Raw genomic sequence first — 18522 nt, 5'->3', positions numbered from 1 at the left:
CTGTCTTTTTCTACCTAGATTCAAGTCGTGCAGTCTTTATGGTGTAGCTGGGATACAGAAATTTTTCCACTAGGCAGCACATGCCTAATGCAATACCCCTTAGAGATGCTCTACCAGAATATGGGGCCTGGTTTGTCCCTATCCTGTGTAAGTGCTAAGCTCTGAAGGAGGAGAACCTCATCTGCAGAGGGTGGTCTGACAAATGTTAAACAGGATCCTTGGTAAACTTGGAAGGCAAGAAAAGAGAGCTAAGGAAGAGCGTTTGAAAAAAGAATGTATGTAAAGTCCCTGGCTTTGCCAGCAGTTCCTGTACATCTCAAATGCCCTGTCATGTTCTGGAGACCAGTGTTGCTGCAGTGACATCCCAGCGTCCCATCAGATCTGCCCTGTGACATGAGTTCCAGCACTGGACAATCTGGGATTCAGATCAGGCTTAAAAAACAGTTTAATTATCTGTCTAAATAAACAAGCATGGGTAACAAGTTTTTTTTTTGTTGGTTTTTTTTTTTTTTTGTATTTTTTTTGTATTTTTTTGTATTTTTTTTTCTTTTTTAATAAGGAATGTTGTCAGTCCTACTTTATTATGCGTAATAGAAGGAGGTGAAAAAAAAATCAATATAATCACTGCACCTAACCTACTTAAACTACAATCACAATGTTATCCGAATGCCTTACAACATTGTTTAAATCCAACAAGTAGACAAGAAAACAACAAATCTATGCAGGGTTTTTTATACATATGGTGAGAAAGTTTGCAGAATGTTAAAATATATTTTCTGTTCTGTATGCTTCTGGTACAAGGAACTGATGTGCAGAATACTGTATACTTATGAGCAGAGCCGTGACTCATACAAACAATAATCAACTTCAGAACATAAACTGCATATCTTAAAATGTTACTCCAAATCTCCTACCATTGCTCGTATAAAATAAAATCCAGCACCTACTAAAGTTCAGCCAGCTGATTCTCTTTGACTCCAGTGGGCATTTGACCAAGCCCATGATGACTGTGAAGTACCTGACAATTTAATTGTATTCATATGAAAAAAATCACATTGCATAGATTTAAACAGGAAGACATGCAATAACAAGACAAGTCACAGTATAGCAAAACCTTGTTTCTTTGGTGAAACAGAAGCAGATATAAAAGTTACAAAGATTTTAGACTTTCATTCACAAAAAAACCAGACATTCACATTGTACACTATACAAGATAATATAAATAGAGAAAAGTATTATGTGCATTGTTTGGGGGCAGGGGTGGGGAATGAACCAGCCATCGCAGCGATGCATTGCCAGGCTGAAGCACAAAGGCCAGGTACCCAGGATGGAGCAGTCACTGCCATTTTCTTAGGAGATATTGTCTGGGACTGTAACCACTGTTCCCAATAAGCTGTGGCAAGGCTGCCTCATGGGTAGCTCTGCCTAGGACAAACTCGCTGTGTTTTCAATTCTTTTCCTTTCCCTTTCAACTTTTCGTATCATCTCTACATGTAACACAAAGGCATAAAACTCTCATCTGTCTCTGTATTTGCAGTGACATTTTAGAAAGTGTATCCCAGGGAACTCACTGTTCTTCATTTTCCCTTTTTCTTTCCTTTTTTCCTGTGCCCAAAGCTGCGCAGGGAACTTCTCAGAAATAATCACAGTCCTTTATGTGGAGAGGTCCTTTCAAACATTACCTTCTACACTTACTGTACACATCCAGGCCAGTTATCACACTGACCAAGGTAAGAAATTAACAGAAAACTCCTACGCACACACTGCACCAACTACAACCTATAATTTCTTTGTGCACACACTTTTGTCTAGAAAGCCAAGATCCTGATTCTTCTGCAAGTCGCACAGATCTCACCCATCTAACCACAAACAAATGAGCCTGTTTAGCAGGAATTTTTGTTCTCTAGGGAAATAGCATAAGTTGGTTCCAAAAGTGGAGCTCAGGGGCTAATACTGCTCTGGAGAGCTCTTTTAATCTTCTTTGCATGGGTAAAATAACATCCAATAAATTAAATCAGTATGGCTTACTTCATTTATTTATGTACGCTTCACAGCTGCAGCATTCATACACAAACATTCATTACTTTATAAAAAGATTAAAAAATGGTTATATATACAAAATTATTTACTTTTTTGATTTTGTTTGTTTTTTACAAAAATTGATCCCCCAAACACTAGGTCTATCTCCATTTTAGAATGCAGAGACCTGTAATATAGACCTTGTAATTAATGTTGTGAAAGTCATTTTTTTCTTCTTTTTTCTTTTTTCTTTCTTTCAAAAAAGGTGGCCCTGGTTGATAAAGTTAATGTATTAGCACTTGGATTTTTACAGGCCCTCCTTGTCATATACAAGTCCTCCATGCAGTCCTTTCTCACGAATGATGAGGCTGGAATGGAGAGCAGAAAAAAAGTTCCACATTGCAGTCCCTAGTTCATGCTATATCCCCGCTTACGTGCTCTAAATTTTGCTTCACATGGACACAAACTGTACCTTGAATGATAACTGGCACAGTTTGCATTTAAAAAAAATTCATGTAACTTTTGTGTTTATCTTCACCTGTTAATAGCAAATTTCAGTCAGTAAAGTTATTTCCACCATTTCCAGCCTAAGTAAACATAAAAACAATGTCATAAATGACTGAAGACCTCTGAGGCCATTCTAACCATAAATATGCCCGAACTTAGTGTGACTTTTCATTTTATATACAGGATTTTAAAAACAAAAAACAATTAAACAACATTAAAATCATCTTATTTACATTTTCATTGGTGCTAAAATTGAGCTGTTTACATATTGCAAAAGGCTGGTGAGTATCATAAAATGGTCCACACTGATGGCATATAGAAAACTAATGATCATTATAGGCTGGAAATGGTTTCTTTTTATCCCCATAAGCACTTCTCCTCTATATACTTTTTAAAATTTTCTGATAAACACAATATTTTTGCAAAATGCATTGTGAATACCGGAGTCCGTAGTTTCAAAACAATTTCGTAATACTCCTAAAAGTGATAGAAAAGGCACAGAAAGTTAGAACTTTGGCTGAAATGGTGGAAATCCCCATTCACCATTTAGCACTCAGCGCCTTGAGTCCTGCCACGTCCTGATCCAGCGATGGTAGTGTTTTGATGAATTTAATGATGTTCCCTTTCCTGACGAAGAATGTTTATAGTAGTATTTCTTAGAATAAGTCCTTTGGTATGTGGACGCTGCAATGAGAAGGAGGAAAAATAAAAGGATATCAAAATAATTCAAGCATGAATCATTCGTCTTTCCATCCCTTTCTATTTATTCTTGGTTAATTAGAGAGCTAACAAATGATTAACTAGTATGACCATGTTACAGACAGGAGAATCATCTCTTACACAAAGTCAGAACACACCGATAGAAGCTGTGTTGTAAGTAACCTATTACTTTAAGTAACCTATTACTTTAACCTATTACTTTTAGGGACTTTGCAAGAGACCTGCTGTTTGATTTAAAAGAATCTTAATGGCTTCTGTAAAAGCAGAAAAGCCACATTCATGGTAGCTCTTGGATCCAGATGACTTTTCTACAGAGGGAGTTGCACTGCTGTCATCATCTGTAATGCAAGACCTTGTTTATATCTCCTGCACTTCTCTTAAAAGATGTGCTTGTTACTTATCATTACTTATAATTATAGATCATAATTTTTACGTTAATGAGCCTATTGATCCCAATCCAACACCAACTCATTTTCAAAGAACTTACGATTCATGCATGTAATTTTAGGCATATCCCATCTTCCATTCCCTTGGCAGCGTATGGTTGGAATATGACGCTGGATGAAACCATCTTTGCAGTGATATCTAATAAGGGAGTTAATCTCATAACGAGGTTTCATCTTCCCAAAGGTCTTTGCATTTTCTACAACAGGAGGTTGACCACAGGCAACTGAAAGGAAGACAAAAAAAAACCCAAAAAACAAAAGAAAACAAAAAAACAAAACCCAAAATGTCAGTTAGTGAAAGCTCGTCTGAATGTGATAACTGCCTTCTGCACCAGTGGCTTCAGCAAGACTCCAAAGAGACACGTTCAAACAAGAACAGGGAGATTGGTCTTCTGTTCTTGTAGAGCAAATGGGAAATGGGAAATCACAGGTTGTGTTGTTAATATTTCCTTTTTGCTTTAAGTTACTGATATAAATTTGAACCAAAAAAGTTTTCATACTCACTGGAGAACTGTAAAACCTGAAAAGTATTGAAGTTACAACAAGCATTTAAGAAAATTATCTTATTCTCAAAACGTATCATGTCCTCCTCAACAGCACCTTGTTTAAAGACACATTAAACTCATGCGTTCATCAGTGCACAGAGAACATAGTAACAAGCTGCAAACAGTAACTGGGCAGTGATGAAGTACACACAAGATTTTTGTTCTTCTTTACTTCCCCAGTCCAAAGAGGCAGAGAACAACTAAGATGTTAATGTACAGCTCCTGGCATTTCTCAGATTTATTCTATCAGCTTTAACAGTGTGTAAGCCCAGAATACATTTCAGATTCCTAAGCAGTTGGACTATATCTCAGAAGTCTTTTCCAACCTTAACAATTCTATGATTCTGTGATTAAGCTACACGGTTTTGGAAAATGTGGAAGGGAAGGGCAGCATCACTTGACAGATGATGCTCAGTGCTGAAGAGGCAATTGGAGTCTAGAGCAATTTCCAGATCACTTTAGGGCTAACCAAAAGTTAATGCATGTTACTGAGGGCATTGTTCAAATGCCGCTTCAACACTGACAAGCATGGAGCACCCACCACCTCTCTAGGAAGACTGCTCCAGTGTCTGGCCATCCTCACAGCATGGAAATATTTCTTAATATCCAGCCAGACCCTGCCCTGTTGCAGCTTTGTTCTGTTCCTATGCATACTATCTCTGCTGCCCACATCATTCACAGTGATGTCATCAAAGGAAAGAAGAATTGGTAGTATTTTCAAGGCATGCAAGTAAAACAGTCCTGCCAAGTCTGTGAATGTCTCTTGAGATCTGTAAATAAGAAATTTGCCTGGTTTTAACCATGAGTTTCAACTGGGTATCATTCTGTGTCTGAGTCAAAAGAAGATTAGGAAATGTGATTTGCGGATAAAGGTGATTTTGAGGGGCTAACTCACTTCTGAAATCCTTGTACTGATTACCAGAAATCGACAATATTTTGTCCCGTTAACATTACAAAACCGGAATAAAGAATTATATGCCATAGTTTCTGTAATGTTTCTACCTGTTCCTTTCTTGCAGGTGTAGGTCAGGTGGTAATTGCATGGAACATCATTCCATTGTCCATTCTCATGCCATATTATAACAACACAGTCTTCTCCAGCAGAAAAGAAACTATCTGGCTGGTTTGGTCGCCAGTTCTCATATTGCTGCAGGAAAGATTAACAAATTCATTATTTCCAGAGTTGAGATACATTTACATTCCATTTTACAGAAGAGCACACAATATTACCATTAATAAGCAGCAATTTCAATTGTTTAGTTCAAGCAGTTAAGCACAAGCTAAACAAAGCTAGATTTACAGTATCTTCCCACTCTACTAACAGATGCAATAAATAGACTACTATCCCTGCTAGTCCATGACTACTAAATGGCAAGACACAGGTTGGCTTCTCAGATTCAAATTATCTATCCTCTGACTTCATTTAATGAAGCCATGCAATGGGACAGCTTGCAGAATTTGGTGTAAAATAAATAAAGGTGTCAGGGTGTGTGCCCAGATCACTGCAGATCGATATCTCCATTAAAAACTAGAATATAGTACAGAGCAGCCTTTCAGATTAAGAAATGATTGTCTTCATTCATCCACCTGAAAAAAAAAACTAACATCACAGATATCTTGATCATATGAGGGCTGCTCCGAAAGTATTGTTTCCTAATTTTTTCTGTTGGCTCAGGACGTCAGAGGCAGACGTTGGTTGGTGGTATGGCAGTAGAAGTTAAACCTTCCCACCAATATTCTGTTACATGTTATTGCCATGTGACTGATAGCAGTAGAGGGGCAGTATGACAGAATGGCATCTGACATGGAAATGCAGATGAAATGAATTTGGAACTGAATTCCTCCACATGATAAAAATGGCACCTGGTGACATTCATTGATGCTTGCTGAACTTCGATGGAGAGCAGCCAGTGGACACGAGCACAGTGAGGCAGTGGGTAGTATGTTTCTGCAGTGGCATCCACAATGTGAAAGACAACCAACGTTCTGGATGGCCACGCAGGCTGTTACAAGCACACATGAAGGTTCTTGTTCATCACTGGCAAAAATGAAATGCATAGCTAGTGGTCGTAACTACACTGAAAAAAAGTGTTTTGTAGCTGAGAATTTGAATTTGCTCTCCCAAATAGTGTAACTATGGTTTTTGTATCTGTTGACGTTTCCATGGAAGTAAGTAGGAGGCATTACTTTGAGAGCAACTTACATGTATCTGTGGCAATGAAAACTGAAACTTGTACACTGTTATTGGAAGTACAAATCTGGTTGTTAGTACGTAATAGAAATTTTAAAAAGCTTATTTGTTTATTTATTTATTTATTTACAAACTAAATTTTCTAGCCCAGTACCTGGAACACAAATCTGGCACATCAACATAGGCAGGCTCTGCATTTGGGGTTCTAAGATGGCAATATACAGATTTGGAGTGACATAGCTACACAGCTCTCAGCTTCCAGCTCAGGATCTGCCTAAGTTATGTCCCTACCAAGAGCTGTGTGATCATGACTGCTGGCATGCTGTGTGCAGTTTGACACTAATGCATATTGATGGGCTAGATGACTTTTTTTTGGTTGGTTTGTTTATTTTTTTCCCTAACTAGCAGGAAAAGCAGAAGCAAAAGAATTGTCACACAGATTGAAAATCTGTGCAACAGTCTTTGATAGGTTACGTGTGATTTGCTGTCCTTGCAGTTAGCAGAGGCAAGATAATCTTTACTCCACTTCTTGTTTCACCTTGATCCCCAGTTAAGCACAATAATTTGAGACTTTCATAATGTTATGCAAAGGAAAGCTTGAGTAAATACGGGAAACTATTCTTAGCAATTTTCTTTGGGATTTCTGTGTCACCCCATGAAGAATTTAATGAAAGATAAAAATAGATATCTAAAAGAACAGGAATTCACATAAATGCCAGACTTTAACTGGGCAGACAGTCCCTTGTATGGTCAAAATGGCAGAGTTTCTATAATGCTTATGTTTTCCTGAGTGCTTACATCTTTCTGACTAGAGCTGAGCCATATAAATGTCATAAAAGTTTAGCTTTCTATTTTCTTAGCTTTATCACTGCCTGTGTGAACACATTTTAGAAATACAGTTAACAAATGCCATGTGGGTAGCATTTACCTTACAATGAATCGGGCTATGAAAAAAAAAAAAAATTGACCTTTTCCTGCTTTATGTCATCTCATTCATCACAGATTTTAATTCTCCAAGCAATTTAACAATTATAGTCTAAATAAATTTGTTCTGCACTGAATTTATTACCTCTTCCAATTCATAAAACATTCTTCAAGTGGAACAAGCTTAACTTCATTTTTCTTAGTCTCATCTGTGTCTAATAGTCCTAAAATACAATTCATGCTAACTTCTTTACTCAAGACCAGAATTGAGTACTTCACACCAGCTCCCAGCTAAGCCACACTCCATACACTGCTACTTGCCTTGCCTTAAGAAGCTGAACGTTTGTGTTTGCTTTGTTGGCAGGGCTGCTGTGTAATGGCAAAGGATTATATCTAGACTTTGTGGTTTATTCAAGAATGTCTGATATCCTCTAGCATGACATGCTGTTACCTCACATCTGATACCATCATTGCACACATTTATGTTGGCGGAATACCACTGATTTGGCTTGGTTTTAGTGCCAGAATTGCTAAGCAGAGGAAGTTCCAGACTGCTGAACTGTTTCTTAGGTCTCCACCCAGATCTTCTGTAGTTTCTCAGTTCCTTACTTAGCCACTGATTACATGATAATGGTACAAAAAGATTCTCACAGTCCTAGCGGAACAAACTGTTAGAGAAATAAACCAATGCACTTTTTGGTTTTGGTTTTTTTTTTCCCCTCACAGATGATATTTTTGCATGGCCACCAGCTTGAAACTGTTTTCTGCTTTCATAACTACAAACCAGAGGTGATTGCACTAGATGCAGTAAAACTACAACAGCAGAAATTTAGTGGGAAAGAACCAAAAGAACCAAATCCCTTATACCAGACAGTGTATGCTACTGTTGATTTTCAACAACACTCCTTACAATCTCATACAAAGTGTGCTAAGTGTAAACACTCCCTTCACTACACAAGACAAAAAAAAAAAAAAAAAAAAAAAAAAAAAAGTATTTTAAACACTCCATTCATAAATTTTCATTCAGAAAGCAATGCTCAAAATATTCTACATAAGATGTCACTTAAGATCCTCAGTGCAATTACAGAATTTTAGAAAAGTAACATTTTACTGACAAGAAAAAAGCTCAATATTTTAATTTCATTCCTTGGCAACATGTATCATGTAAGACTGTTTGCCTTTTAAGACCATGTCCAAAATAGATCAGCCATGGTCAGAGAGGAGCCAAAACCCACTGGCAACATCCCATGCAGCCTGCTGCTATGTCCGCATCACATCCATACCAGCAAAACCACAAGAGGAAGCACGGTGTTTCAGTGGATGAAGTGCAGGGCATCCTTCTGCCAACAGGCAAGCTTCAATCATGGCCATTAGCAACATTTTTAGCTGTATCACACATGAAGTACGAGTTATATTTCTTGTGTTTTGCTATCTGTATTTTCATTTGTCTCTTTGAGAGCTACACCTCTGTTGTGTCTTACCATTAGCTCTCACTGAAAATATGAGCTCCTGTTATACTTTTTTTTTTTTTTTTCCAGAAATCTTTCTTGTGTTGTCTTTTGATGAAACTGAAGTCCACATGATGAAAAGTACCAAAATTTTCCCTCAGGAATAGGACAGAATGCCTGTGGGTTAGAGCCACAGTTGAGACAGGCTTCCCTGGCTGAGTGATCTCCAGTCAGTGACACAGTGGCAATGTGTGTTCTTGTCTTGTTCCTTATTGTAAAAGCTCTATGTGTTTGAGGAAGATTTCCTTAAGCAGGATTGAATTAAATTGCAGCCTTAATCAGATGACAGGATAAAGTAGGAAAAGAAAACCAAGATCACACAAAGAATTGTGAAAATACTGATTTTACTGGCCATCATTTTTGTCATTCAGATGGCTGGCAGTAAGCATCACTTCACTGATATGTACAGGATCCTATCTTGTGGGAGATTTGTTACTTTTTATTTTTATTTTTTTAAGATAGCCAGCCTTATTTGAGGAACTAATTTCCTTCTTAATGAGTTATCCATTCATCTCTTCCAGATGTTTGCCTTGCCAAGATGAATCTCCAACCCAGTATCTGACCAAGCTCTTAGACTTTTCAGCCCTCCCTTTATCTCCAAAGGATGCACCGATTGGTTTAGATCAATGACTGGGTTCTGCATTCCAGAACAGTCAACAAAACCATGTTTAATGAAGCACAGCTACTGATGCAAACAAAACATTACTGCTTAACCCCTTTGTAGTGCAAAGGCTAGTAATCTCTTGTATGTAACCAGAGCTAGGAAACAGCTTATTTGAAATGCAACTACTATTTAGATTTATAGGCTTAATGACTTTACTTTGGATTAAGAATGCATGTTTTCAGCATCTTTAAATGAGTTTAAAGCATAAACTTGTCTTGGCTACTTTTGGCACTTATAATGTCCACCATGATTTTTATTTTGTTTCATTTTGGCTGCTTTCCTACCATATAGCTTGTTAATGCAAGGTTAATGTAGCTAAAAAGTAAAACAAATGAACAAAACTAAACAAACAAAAAAGCAGTGATGCAGGGAGTCAGCTGACTGAATGTTCTCTATGTCATTTTAACTGAAGCACGACATCATTAAGCCAGTGTAAGCCACCATTACAAAGCTTATTGGCTGCTGTCTCTATTTTTTTTCCCACTATTTTGCTACAGAATAGGAATATATTTTTTTCACAACAGCAGACAAATTCTTAGGAGTCTTCTTCAGAAAAGCCTTGTGAACATGTCCCTCACTCTGAAGGTTCTGTTATAACTAGACTACAAGTCCTGGTCATTTCCCTGCCTTATAGGTTGGGTGAATGAAAACAGATCAGTACCAGGGCACGGAAAGTACATGGATCACCTCAGAAATCTTTGGCTTGAGGCTCATGCTGTTAACCAGCACTGATACTGTTACATGAGATATTCATGGGGGGGGTGAAAAGCATTGCATTTCCTTTCAACAGGAAAAAAAAAGTCAGATTACTGTGAGGATTTGGCAGTGAATAAAATACTTACATTAACTTCATCTAGTCTTTAAATACATTTATACATTGAGAAAAATGTACTTTACAGCATAGGTTCTGTTTCACTGCATTTCACCCCAGTCCTGAAAAAGATTTCCTGTTTAATTTTATGAATGGGAGTAGTTTGACAGAACTCACCGAAAGTATTTGTAAGACTAAAAAATCCATTCAGTGGGTGCTTAAGCACAGGTCTTGTTTTAAAGCCATGGATGGTGTCCTAAACTCCATAGGGTAGATCCCATGCATACTTCAAGCACTTGCTAAAATAACACACTGAAAGAAGGGACTGGGCTATGAAAGTTGGCAAGTCTCTGCTGCGAGAAATTTGAGTCAATTTGAAAACAACAGCTATGTCTAAACATGCCTATGAGCACATAAGGTAAATCACATAATTACCCCAATATTATGAATATTTAGATCATAGCTGAATGACCTGCCACAAACCCTTAATCTGGGCTTTTTTCATGCGACTTGGGAAACAAACAGAATTTGGATCAGGCAGGCATGCAGTCCTCCCCACTGCAGTCAGTCACTCCGTGAGCAAGTCAAACTCTCAGAAGGAGCGTTGCTAAGGACCTTTGCAAAAGACTTCCCTCCATAGGCTTTTTTGTTGTTATTTTTTGTAACAGATGTAATGGTTCTGTGATTTTTGGTTATCAGCATTCCACATCATAACATCATGTAGTGCACTGGGAGTTAAACTGTTAATGCTCCAGTTCCGGGACCTGTCCGGAAGAGAAGAGCTACATACCCCAGGGGGCTTTGTGGTCAGAGAGGAGATATAACCCCTGGTAAGGTCACCTGATGTGCTCTTCTTCATCAGCTCTTCTTCATCTCCCTGCTGCTCAACCAGACTGTGCATCTCACCTCAGTGTTGTGGTGAGGCCTATCCATCTTTGGACATTCTCTCTCTCGTTATATTTGATTTATTAGCTTCAATTCTAATTATATTGTTTTATAGTGTGTTATCTTGCATTCTGATACTATATTTAGTAAATTTGTTTCTCCTGAGATCATTGCTGCTGTTTTTAATTATTTTGGGGTCCCCTGTTTCCCTTTTCCAGAGGTGCTGGTTTTATGAACCTGCCCGTACACTGCTGGCAACAGAGCAGTCAGATATACTGCAAATGCTTTTAGTTCCTACAAAACAACTTGTAAATACAGACTCAGAAAAAATTTTGTGTGGCTCTGTAAACATCAATTAGAACTGATCACATATTGAATAAGCATTAAGATTTTTGCAAAAATATACATTTGGGACAAGAAATCTAGGAACTAGGATTGAAATATGTAAAAATGATTTGCTAGCTGATGTTGCTGAAACACAAAAGCAGTACCAAACCTGTATTTTGGGGGGAGCACAAATTGCATGTATGGCAGAAAATTCCCACTAGATGGCAATGTCTACTCACGACTGCCTCTAGCTGCTTGCAGTAGTTTCAAAATCATCGTTATTCAGAAAAGATCTTTCTTTTATGAACTCTGTTAAAACTAACTGAAATAAGTGGACAGCATCTCATTGATTTTGACCTGCTCTGGACCAAGTCCGCTTAGGGTGTTAACTTTCACTGCAGTTCACAATGGTTCATTTTTATGAGTATACTGTGTTGGTCTTCCAGGATACTCCTTAGTACAGACAATGAAAAATGAGTGGCACAGAGAGCTGGTGAAATTCTTTTGCTAGTGGTCAGGTGTTTTACTGGAAGAAAAGTGTTTTACGGTGTTAAATATTGGTTGACAGAATATATGTTCTTTGGGAGTCACACCAACATAATTATATGCTATCAATGTGATGCAAATTGTACAGGGTGTGACTTTCTCCTTTTGTGCACAACTTCCAGGAGAGCCACTCAAAAAAGAAAATCTTCCACTTTGTCATTTATTTCAACAGTTATAGCAAGTCTGAAGTTGTCCAAGACCTTTAGCCCAGCTGAAACAAGGCTCTGATGGAACTGGCCCCATGGGCAAAAGTAAGACAAAAAAATACTTTGTCCAAGAGGCCCTCCTTACTGCCTATGACATTCTGAACTAGAAACATACCTGTCATTAATAACATTATATAGTTCTCCTCCATTTAAACACAGGTCAAATGAGCATCTTAGTAAGAGGCTGTAATGACTGACTGCAGCATAAAATCAAAACATTTGGTAAATTTAAAATCTCCTTCAGCAGGGATCCTGTGGGATATTGGCACAATGAGCTTTTTGTTTGCAGCTGATTACAGTAGTTTTTAGTTTGTTTGCTTTATTTAACCCTCGGAGGCAGGCTGCCTCCCTACAGTACCCTGAGCCTTTTGAAGGGCTTTGCATTTAATAATGTTACTCTTTCTATGAGGACGCAGTTATGGATTTGCTCAGGTCAGAGCCTTCTGATTCACTGACCAATAAAGAGAGGACAAGAGAGGGCTTTGTTTTTTGCCAGAATTAAACTTCTGTTTGGTTTTTTGCTTTTTTTTTTTTTTTTTTTTTGCTTTGTTTTTATGTGACTACCTAGCACTGACAACTGCAGGGCTAGCATTGTGAATGCAGGGTTAACGTTGTAGTGCCAAGGGGACGAAAAATGAAATGGAGTATCTGGACAGTATTAAAAGCAGCAATATGCCCCATTACTCTCCCAGTGACAGACAATCTGGCCACAGACACTAGCCAGCTCTTTATTACTGTGCTAATCTTATGTAATGGGAGTGATCTCACTGCCCTACAAAGCATTAATTATCAACAGCATTTTCCAAAGGGTATGAATAACACCCCTTGTGAGATGGAGGCCCAAGGCACAACCCCAAGTAGCTATATATGTGCTTAATCCATAACATGAATAGCTCCAAAGGACTCCTTTACCACTGTGCCAGCTCACAAGGGTCCTTAACAGTGAAATGCCAGCAGCCAAAACACAATGGAGAAGCTGCCAAGAACAACACCAGATTTTTTCTGTGTGGATGGGTGTGCTTTACAGCTGTAAAAGTTACTATTCACAGAGTTAAGTGAATTAATTAAATTCAATTTCCCTTAGATATTTTCAAATGTCACGTTGTGTTCATTCTTTCCTAGATCAAGCCAATTGTTAAATATCTCCACTGATAGGATAAGTCTTGTTACTTTGTGAAATTCAAGTCATAAAAGGACTCAAGAAGTTATGGACAAACTTATTTTCCTACAGTCCTATGACTGTTATAGCCTTACCTCCTTCTGTATCACATGACTTTCCAAAAGTTATTTGTTTTTCTTGCTTCAAGATTACAATGTATGTGGCATAAAATTTATCCATGATTGAACATAAAAGAGTTATTCACTATCACAGAAATGTCAGAAGAAAAATTTACAGAGAAGTGCAATAAATAATTTTAATCCTGTAAATAAAGTTAATAAAACTTAATAAAATATTTTATGTAAATAAACTCTTATACATGTATTTTGATTCCCTTGTAAACTACGAATTGGAGTAAAACTAAGGCCTTTCAACATCAAATACCAAGAGCACATAACCACACTGCGAAAGAATGAAAGCAGAGCAAACAAAACATGCTCTGTAACATTCTATTATTTCCTTCTGCTCTTCCATCTGTCAGTGCAATCATATCTGAAATGTCCTGAACAAAAATTTGCTTGATTTTGAGGAAGAAATGAATAATAAAGCCCTAGGAATAGGGGGGTACTGGTAAGATTAGATGTTTGGAAGCTGGGATCTAGGCAGGCAGGTCTTGGTAGGCCCAGTTTTCCTTCTTAGTGGCCCAGGTTATCTGGTGTGCTACCAGTGTTCCAGATCTACAGCCATGGCCACTAACTTTCTGCAGTCATTGTGGTGAAAGCTGAACTTGCACCACAAGTTCAACTTTGGTTTCCTGAAAGAACATGAACATTTTGTGTTGCATTCACACAGTGGCAATCAGCGCCCTGGGAACACTGAAACAGAAGAAATAGTGCTGAAGTGCTTTTCATGTAGCAGTTAGCTTCAGAACACAAATCCAACTTTCTTAGCCACTGGGAATGTTGGAAAATTCTTTCTATGAGAAATGGATCAAGAACATACTGAAGATGATAAAAGATTGCTTACTGCCATACTGATACAGTGCAACAATTAGAACAAACTAACAACAACAACAAGTACAGGTGGCCAGCAATAGCTTTCACAGTTCACTGAAATCAGTTCATTTTGGTTTACATATTGGGCAGGATACCCTAGGCTTAGCCCAGAAGCTCCTTTGATGATGTGCACTTACGTCATCTAAGAAGCTCCCAATTATGTCTTATAGAAGAGTTATAAAAAAAATAGACAATTACAAATAAAATATGTCCTGGCTAATAAAATCCCATATAATGTAGTATTAGTTACCTACAAAGTAATCTGTTTATGGAAAAGTAAAGTCTAGACTACCAACTGAACTATAGGGTATAAAACTTGTTACCTAGCTACTTTACTCACGTTATTTGGCAGTTTTCAAGCCCAGTTTGTGTTTCAGATGTATTGGGAACAGCATGTTAACAGGTGTTTTTACAAGGAAATAGTAAGATTTTATTTAGACAAGTAAATCCAGTGCATAACACTGTGCTATTTTGCCTAAAAGAAAGGAAACTGCTGAGCAGTTTAACATTAAAAGCTACTTTACAACAAAGACCTAAAATCTGCCAAAATTCACTAAAAGCACATAGATAAATATGTACCAAATGATTCGGTGAGGTACATCAAAGTCTTCCCACATTCTCTTTGCAGGAACAGAGCCACACAATACGATGAATTATGACTATGTATGTTTCTATTTTGTTAAGAAAATTTTCCTTCTCCTAACAGTTCTCCTTAAAGAAAACATCTTGATGTTTTCAGTGTGTAATGTCAGTACAGTCAAACAAATATATTCAGCAGCACAGACATAGAAAAATGTCCTGTGGACTGAAAAAGAGTTTTAATGTTTCTGATGCTATAAACACTACTACTTGCTTTCTCATTGAATTTGATTGGACATGCTTCATTACTGAAAACATCTTCTTTGTGTCCTGAGTAACTCTGAGAATCAGACAGTGCTTTTACAGGATTACTCTTCATTTTTTCCAAAATATGCTTACTGGTATTATTTTTGCAAGTTAGATACAAATTCCAGTTGACAGATGAAAAATAAGCATAGGAATAGGTGGGCTTAATGCACTGCTACTCTTTTTGATGAACTGTTGACTGTCAACACTTTCTGTAGGGAACTACAAGAATGCTAAGATACTCAAAGTGTCTGACAATAGTTCGTTGATTATTAGGCACCTAAATAATTGCCCCTGTTTTCAATATGACCATGAACCTGTTCTGCTACCCTAGCTTCAGTTATGTTTCCCAGTAAGAAGCTTAATTATATATGTTCACTCTTTAAAAGCCTTGGTCATATTCTCCCTAAGGAATTAAAAACAAATCTCCCATCTGACTGAAGTGGCATGAACGGATCTGATAGAAAACTTAAAGGCCCTTTCTTAGTTGACCAGCAAAACTGTTATCCATTGATTCATTAGGGAGGGGAAATTTCCACAACCACATCAGAGAATCTAAGCCTTCTCATATTACTAGACTAATGATAAAGAAAAACTCATCACTCTCTCTCTAGTCCTATAGCTGCAGCATTTCAGTACTCATCTCATATGATTGTATAAGAAGGCTATGCTGAAAAAAAAAATAGTATTTTGGGAGCTGATGGAGTTAAAATAGCACACGATTTAAAGCCAATGTTTGATATGACTATGAAGTCCACAAAAAGTAGCTGAGGTGTGTATTCAAGAGCACACTATAGATAGAAATGATGCACAGTGCATTTGGATGTATGTTTGCTGGTTTTCAATAAGGAATTCATATATCTGCTTTTGTCCGATGGTCATAAATAATAGTGGCTGGCATTTAGTTTCAGTTTAAAAATTCTGGAAAAACACACAGCATGGTTTTGAGCTGAAAACATTAAAAAAGTGACTGATTTCCTTCAACTGAATTCATTGGTTGAAATATCCTGTAGGTGCAAATGTTAAAAAAGCATTTGACCCTTTTTCCAGAAATTGTTAATGAGCTGTATGCAAACACCTGGTAAAACTTCCTTTCAACATGCTGAATATTTGAGTTGTGGGTTCCTTATGTCCACAGAAGAAGTGTAACAAAATAATCCAAGCCTTATTTCATACTGTCCAATAGTAAAGTCTGTCATTCAGTGATTCTCAGTTCCAGTTGTAATGACTCCTTTAATTTGGCTCAGAAAGAAAAATTAAATGAAAGACAAATCATAATTTTTTGTATAAACACTTTTCACAGCTATTTAATCTGGGCAGTACTAGGTCAGTTGCAGCAGTGGGCCAATAAGTTAATCCATAATGGGTCTTGCTGTTGGTAGTGTTATTCATTTGCTCCTGTTTTTTTAATCTACTAAATATCATAACTTTTTTTTAACCCAAAAGCTTAGAAACCACTTCAGTATGATTTTCAAATTAAGCTAAGCTATTATCATAGTATATAAACAAGTATCAAAATAAAAATGAATGTGAGCTACTTTTATATGCACTATCTAGAAGTTTGTGTTGTGATTTTGATAGTAGGGAAACTCTTTATGTCAGGGGAATACCCAGCAGATTTGGCAAATTTTCTACTAAGTTAGAAGTCTTGAATAGAATCCCTGAATAGAATTGGATAGAAAATATTCTCTTGGAGAGGAACTGGGCTACGAAAATAAAAACAGCCAAATTACAGATGCACTCTGATATATATAAGTTTTGATATATGCAACAACCTCTACTCAGAAATTCATAACAGAATATGAGTTTTTAAGAATTAATGCTTATTTTTAAGATTGTAAACTAATACTATCATGACTGCTTTTCAGCTGCAAATACATAAATGATGTAGATTTTTGAACTATAGTATTGAAATTCATTGGAATTTTAGGTCAACATCAGGGGATTACATTTAATGAATACTGTTGATTATGTCATTATTTCTGTTAATTAATAGGGAAGTAACAAATCACTAGCAATAGAAAGTAGTGATGTCAAAGTTAAACCATCCTCAGTGGATGCCTGTTGCTGTTAGCAAGGTATGAGAAGCCACATTAAGAGAAACAGAATGAACTCATCTAGCATGAATAAAGTTTGAGGCTATGGTCCATCTTTTGCTTTCAAAAATACATGAGGAGAATTAAGAGAAAGTGATGAAAAGAAGCTCCTCCATTCACATCCTGAAAAATTATGTGGCTCCAAGCACAAATGGGCACATTTGTTTGACCAAAGAGTCACCAAGCAACCAAGTGCACAAGAAAACTTATCATCTTCCTTCTTTTTTCCCCATATTGGCACCTCCCACGGTAGTTTCCCAGGAAACGGCTCATTTGTAAGTCATTTAAAGAACTTTAAACCTTTGGCTATTTACATGAAATGGCAATAAGTGAAGCCTGTTCCAGGTGTCTGTCTACATAAGCTGTAGCCACACAGAATGCAGTAAAGTACACATGTAATTATACATGTGTATATATGTGAGTATGTATACATGTATACATGTGTACATATGTGAGTATGTGCACATGTGTAACCTGAAGTCCAGATGCTTTCTTCTTTAAGAAGAATTCACAACTGGAAAGGAAATGAAAAGCGAACCACTTCTTTATATTCTTGTGTGTGTGTCTGTGTATATACGTACATATATACATGTACAAATATACATATAAATGCACATAATTCAGTGGATATTAAACAGCATTAATACAACTATCCCTGTTCTGGTGGAAAGAGCTCCACTATTTCCTGTACCGAGCAGGTCTCTTTGATCTAGGTTAGCTAAAGGTGAGCAGAAAGTGTTTTCCCTCTCTTTCTGCTGATTTTCCTTTTTGTTTTAAGGTAACAAGTTGTATCAACAGCAACTTAAACGTTTATGGACAGATAATCAATTAAAGACCTCCTGAACCACCTAAGGATGGTATTTCCCCAGCCTAGCTGCACAACTGCCACACAGACTAGGACAGCCTCCAAGAAAACCTGAGAGGCTCCTTCATGCATTCTCAAAGATCCAGCCAATACAAGGGTTTGTATGCCATACCTTCATCCAAAAAAAAAAAAAAAAAAAAAAAAAAAAATTGTTACCTTAAATTAAAAAAGAAAAGGAAATTTCAATATTTAAAAAATAAAAAAATAAAAAAAACAAAAATAA

At 37.1% G+C, this 18522-nt stretch overlaps 1 protein-coding gene across 1 annotated transcript in view; it reads right to left on the bottom strand.

Moving 5' to 3' along the window:
* Window positions 1-628: 628 nt before the first annotated feature.
* VCAN (versican) overlaps window positions 629-18522 on the bottom strand; it is a 98779-nt gene continuing 80885 nt past the window's right edge. The window contains exons 12-14 of the mRNA XM_042823087.1: window positions 5240-5384; window positions 3734-3916; window positions 629-3210 (exon numbers count right to left, since the gene is read on the bottom strand). Coding sequence (XP_042679021.1) covers window positions 3080-3210; window positions 3734-3916; window positions 5240-5384 — 459 coding nt within the window. The 3' untranslated portion in view covers window positions 629-3079. The remainder of the gene's footprint in view (window positions 3211-3733; window positions 3917-5239; window positions 5385-18522) is intronic.

Source organism: Centrocercus urophasianus, unplaced genomic scaffold, assembly GCF_019232065.1.
Source record: "Centrocercus urophasianus isolate 14NV4802_14NV808 unplaced genomic scaffold, USGS_Curo_1.0 seq_21, whole genome shotgun sequence".
Classification (NCBI taxonomy): domain Eukaryota; kingdom Metazoa; phylum Chordata; class Aves; order Galliformes; family Phasianidae; genus Centrocercus; species Centrocercus urophasianus.
This window is presented reverse-complemented; position numbering and strand designations above follow the sequence as displayed.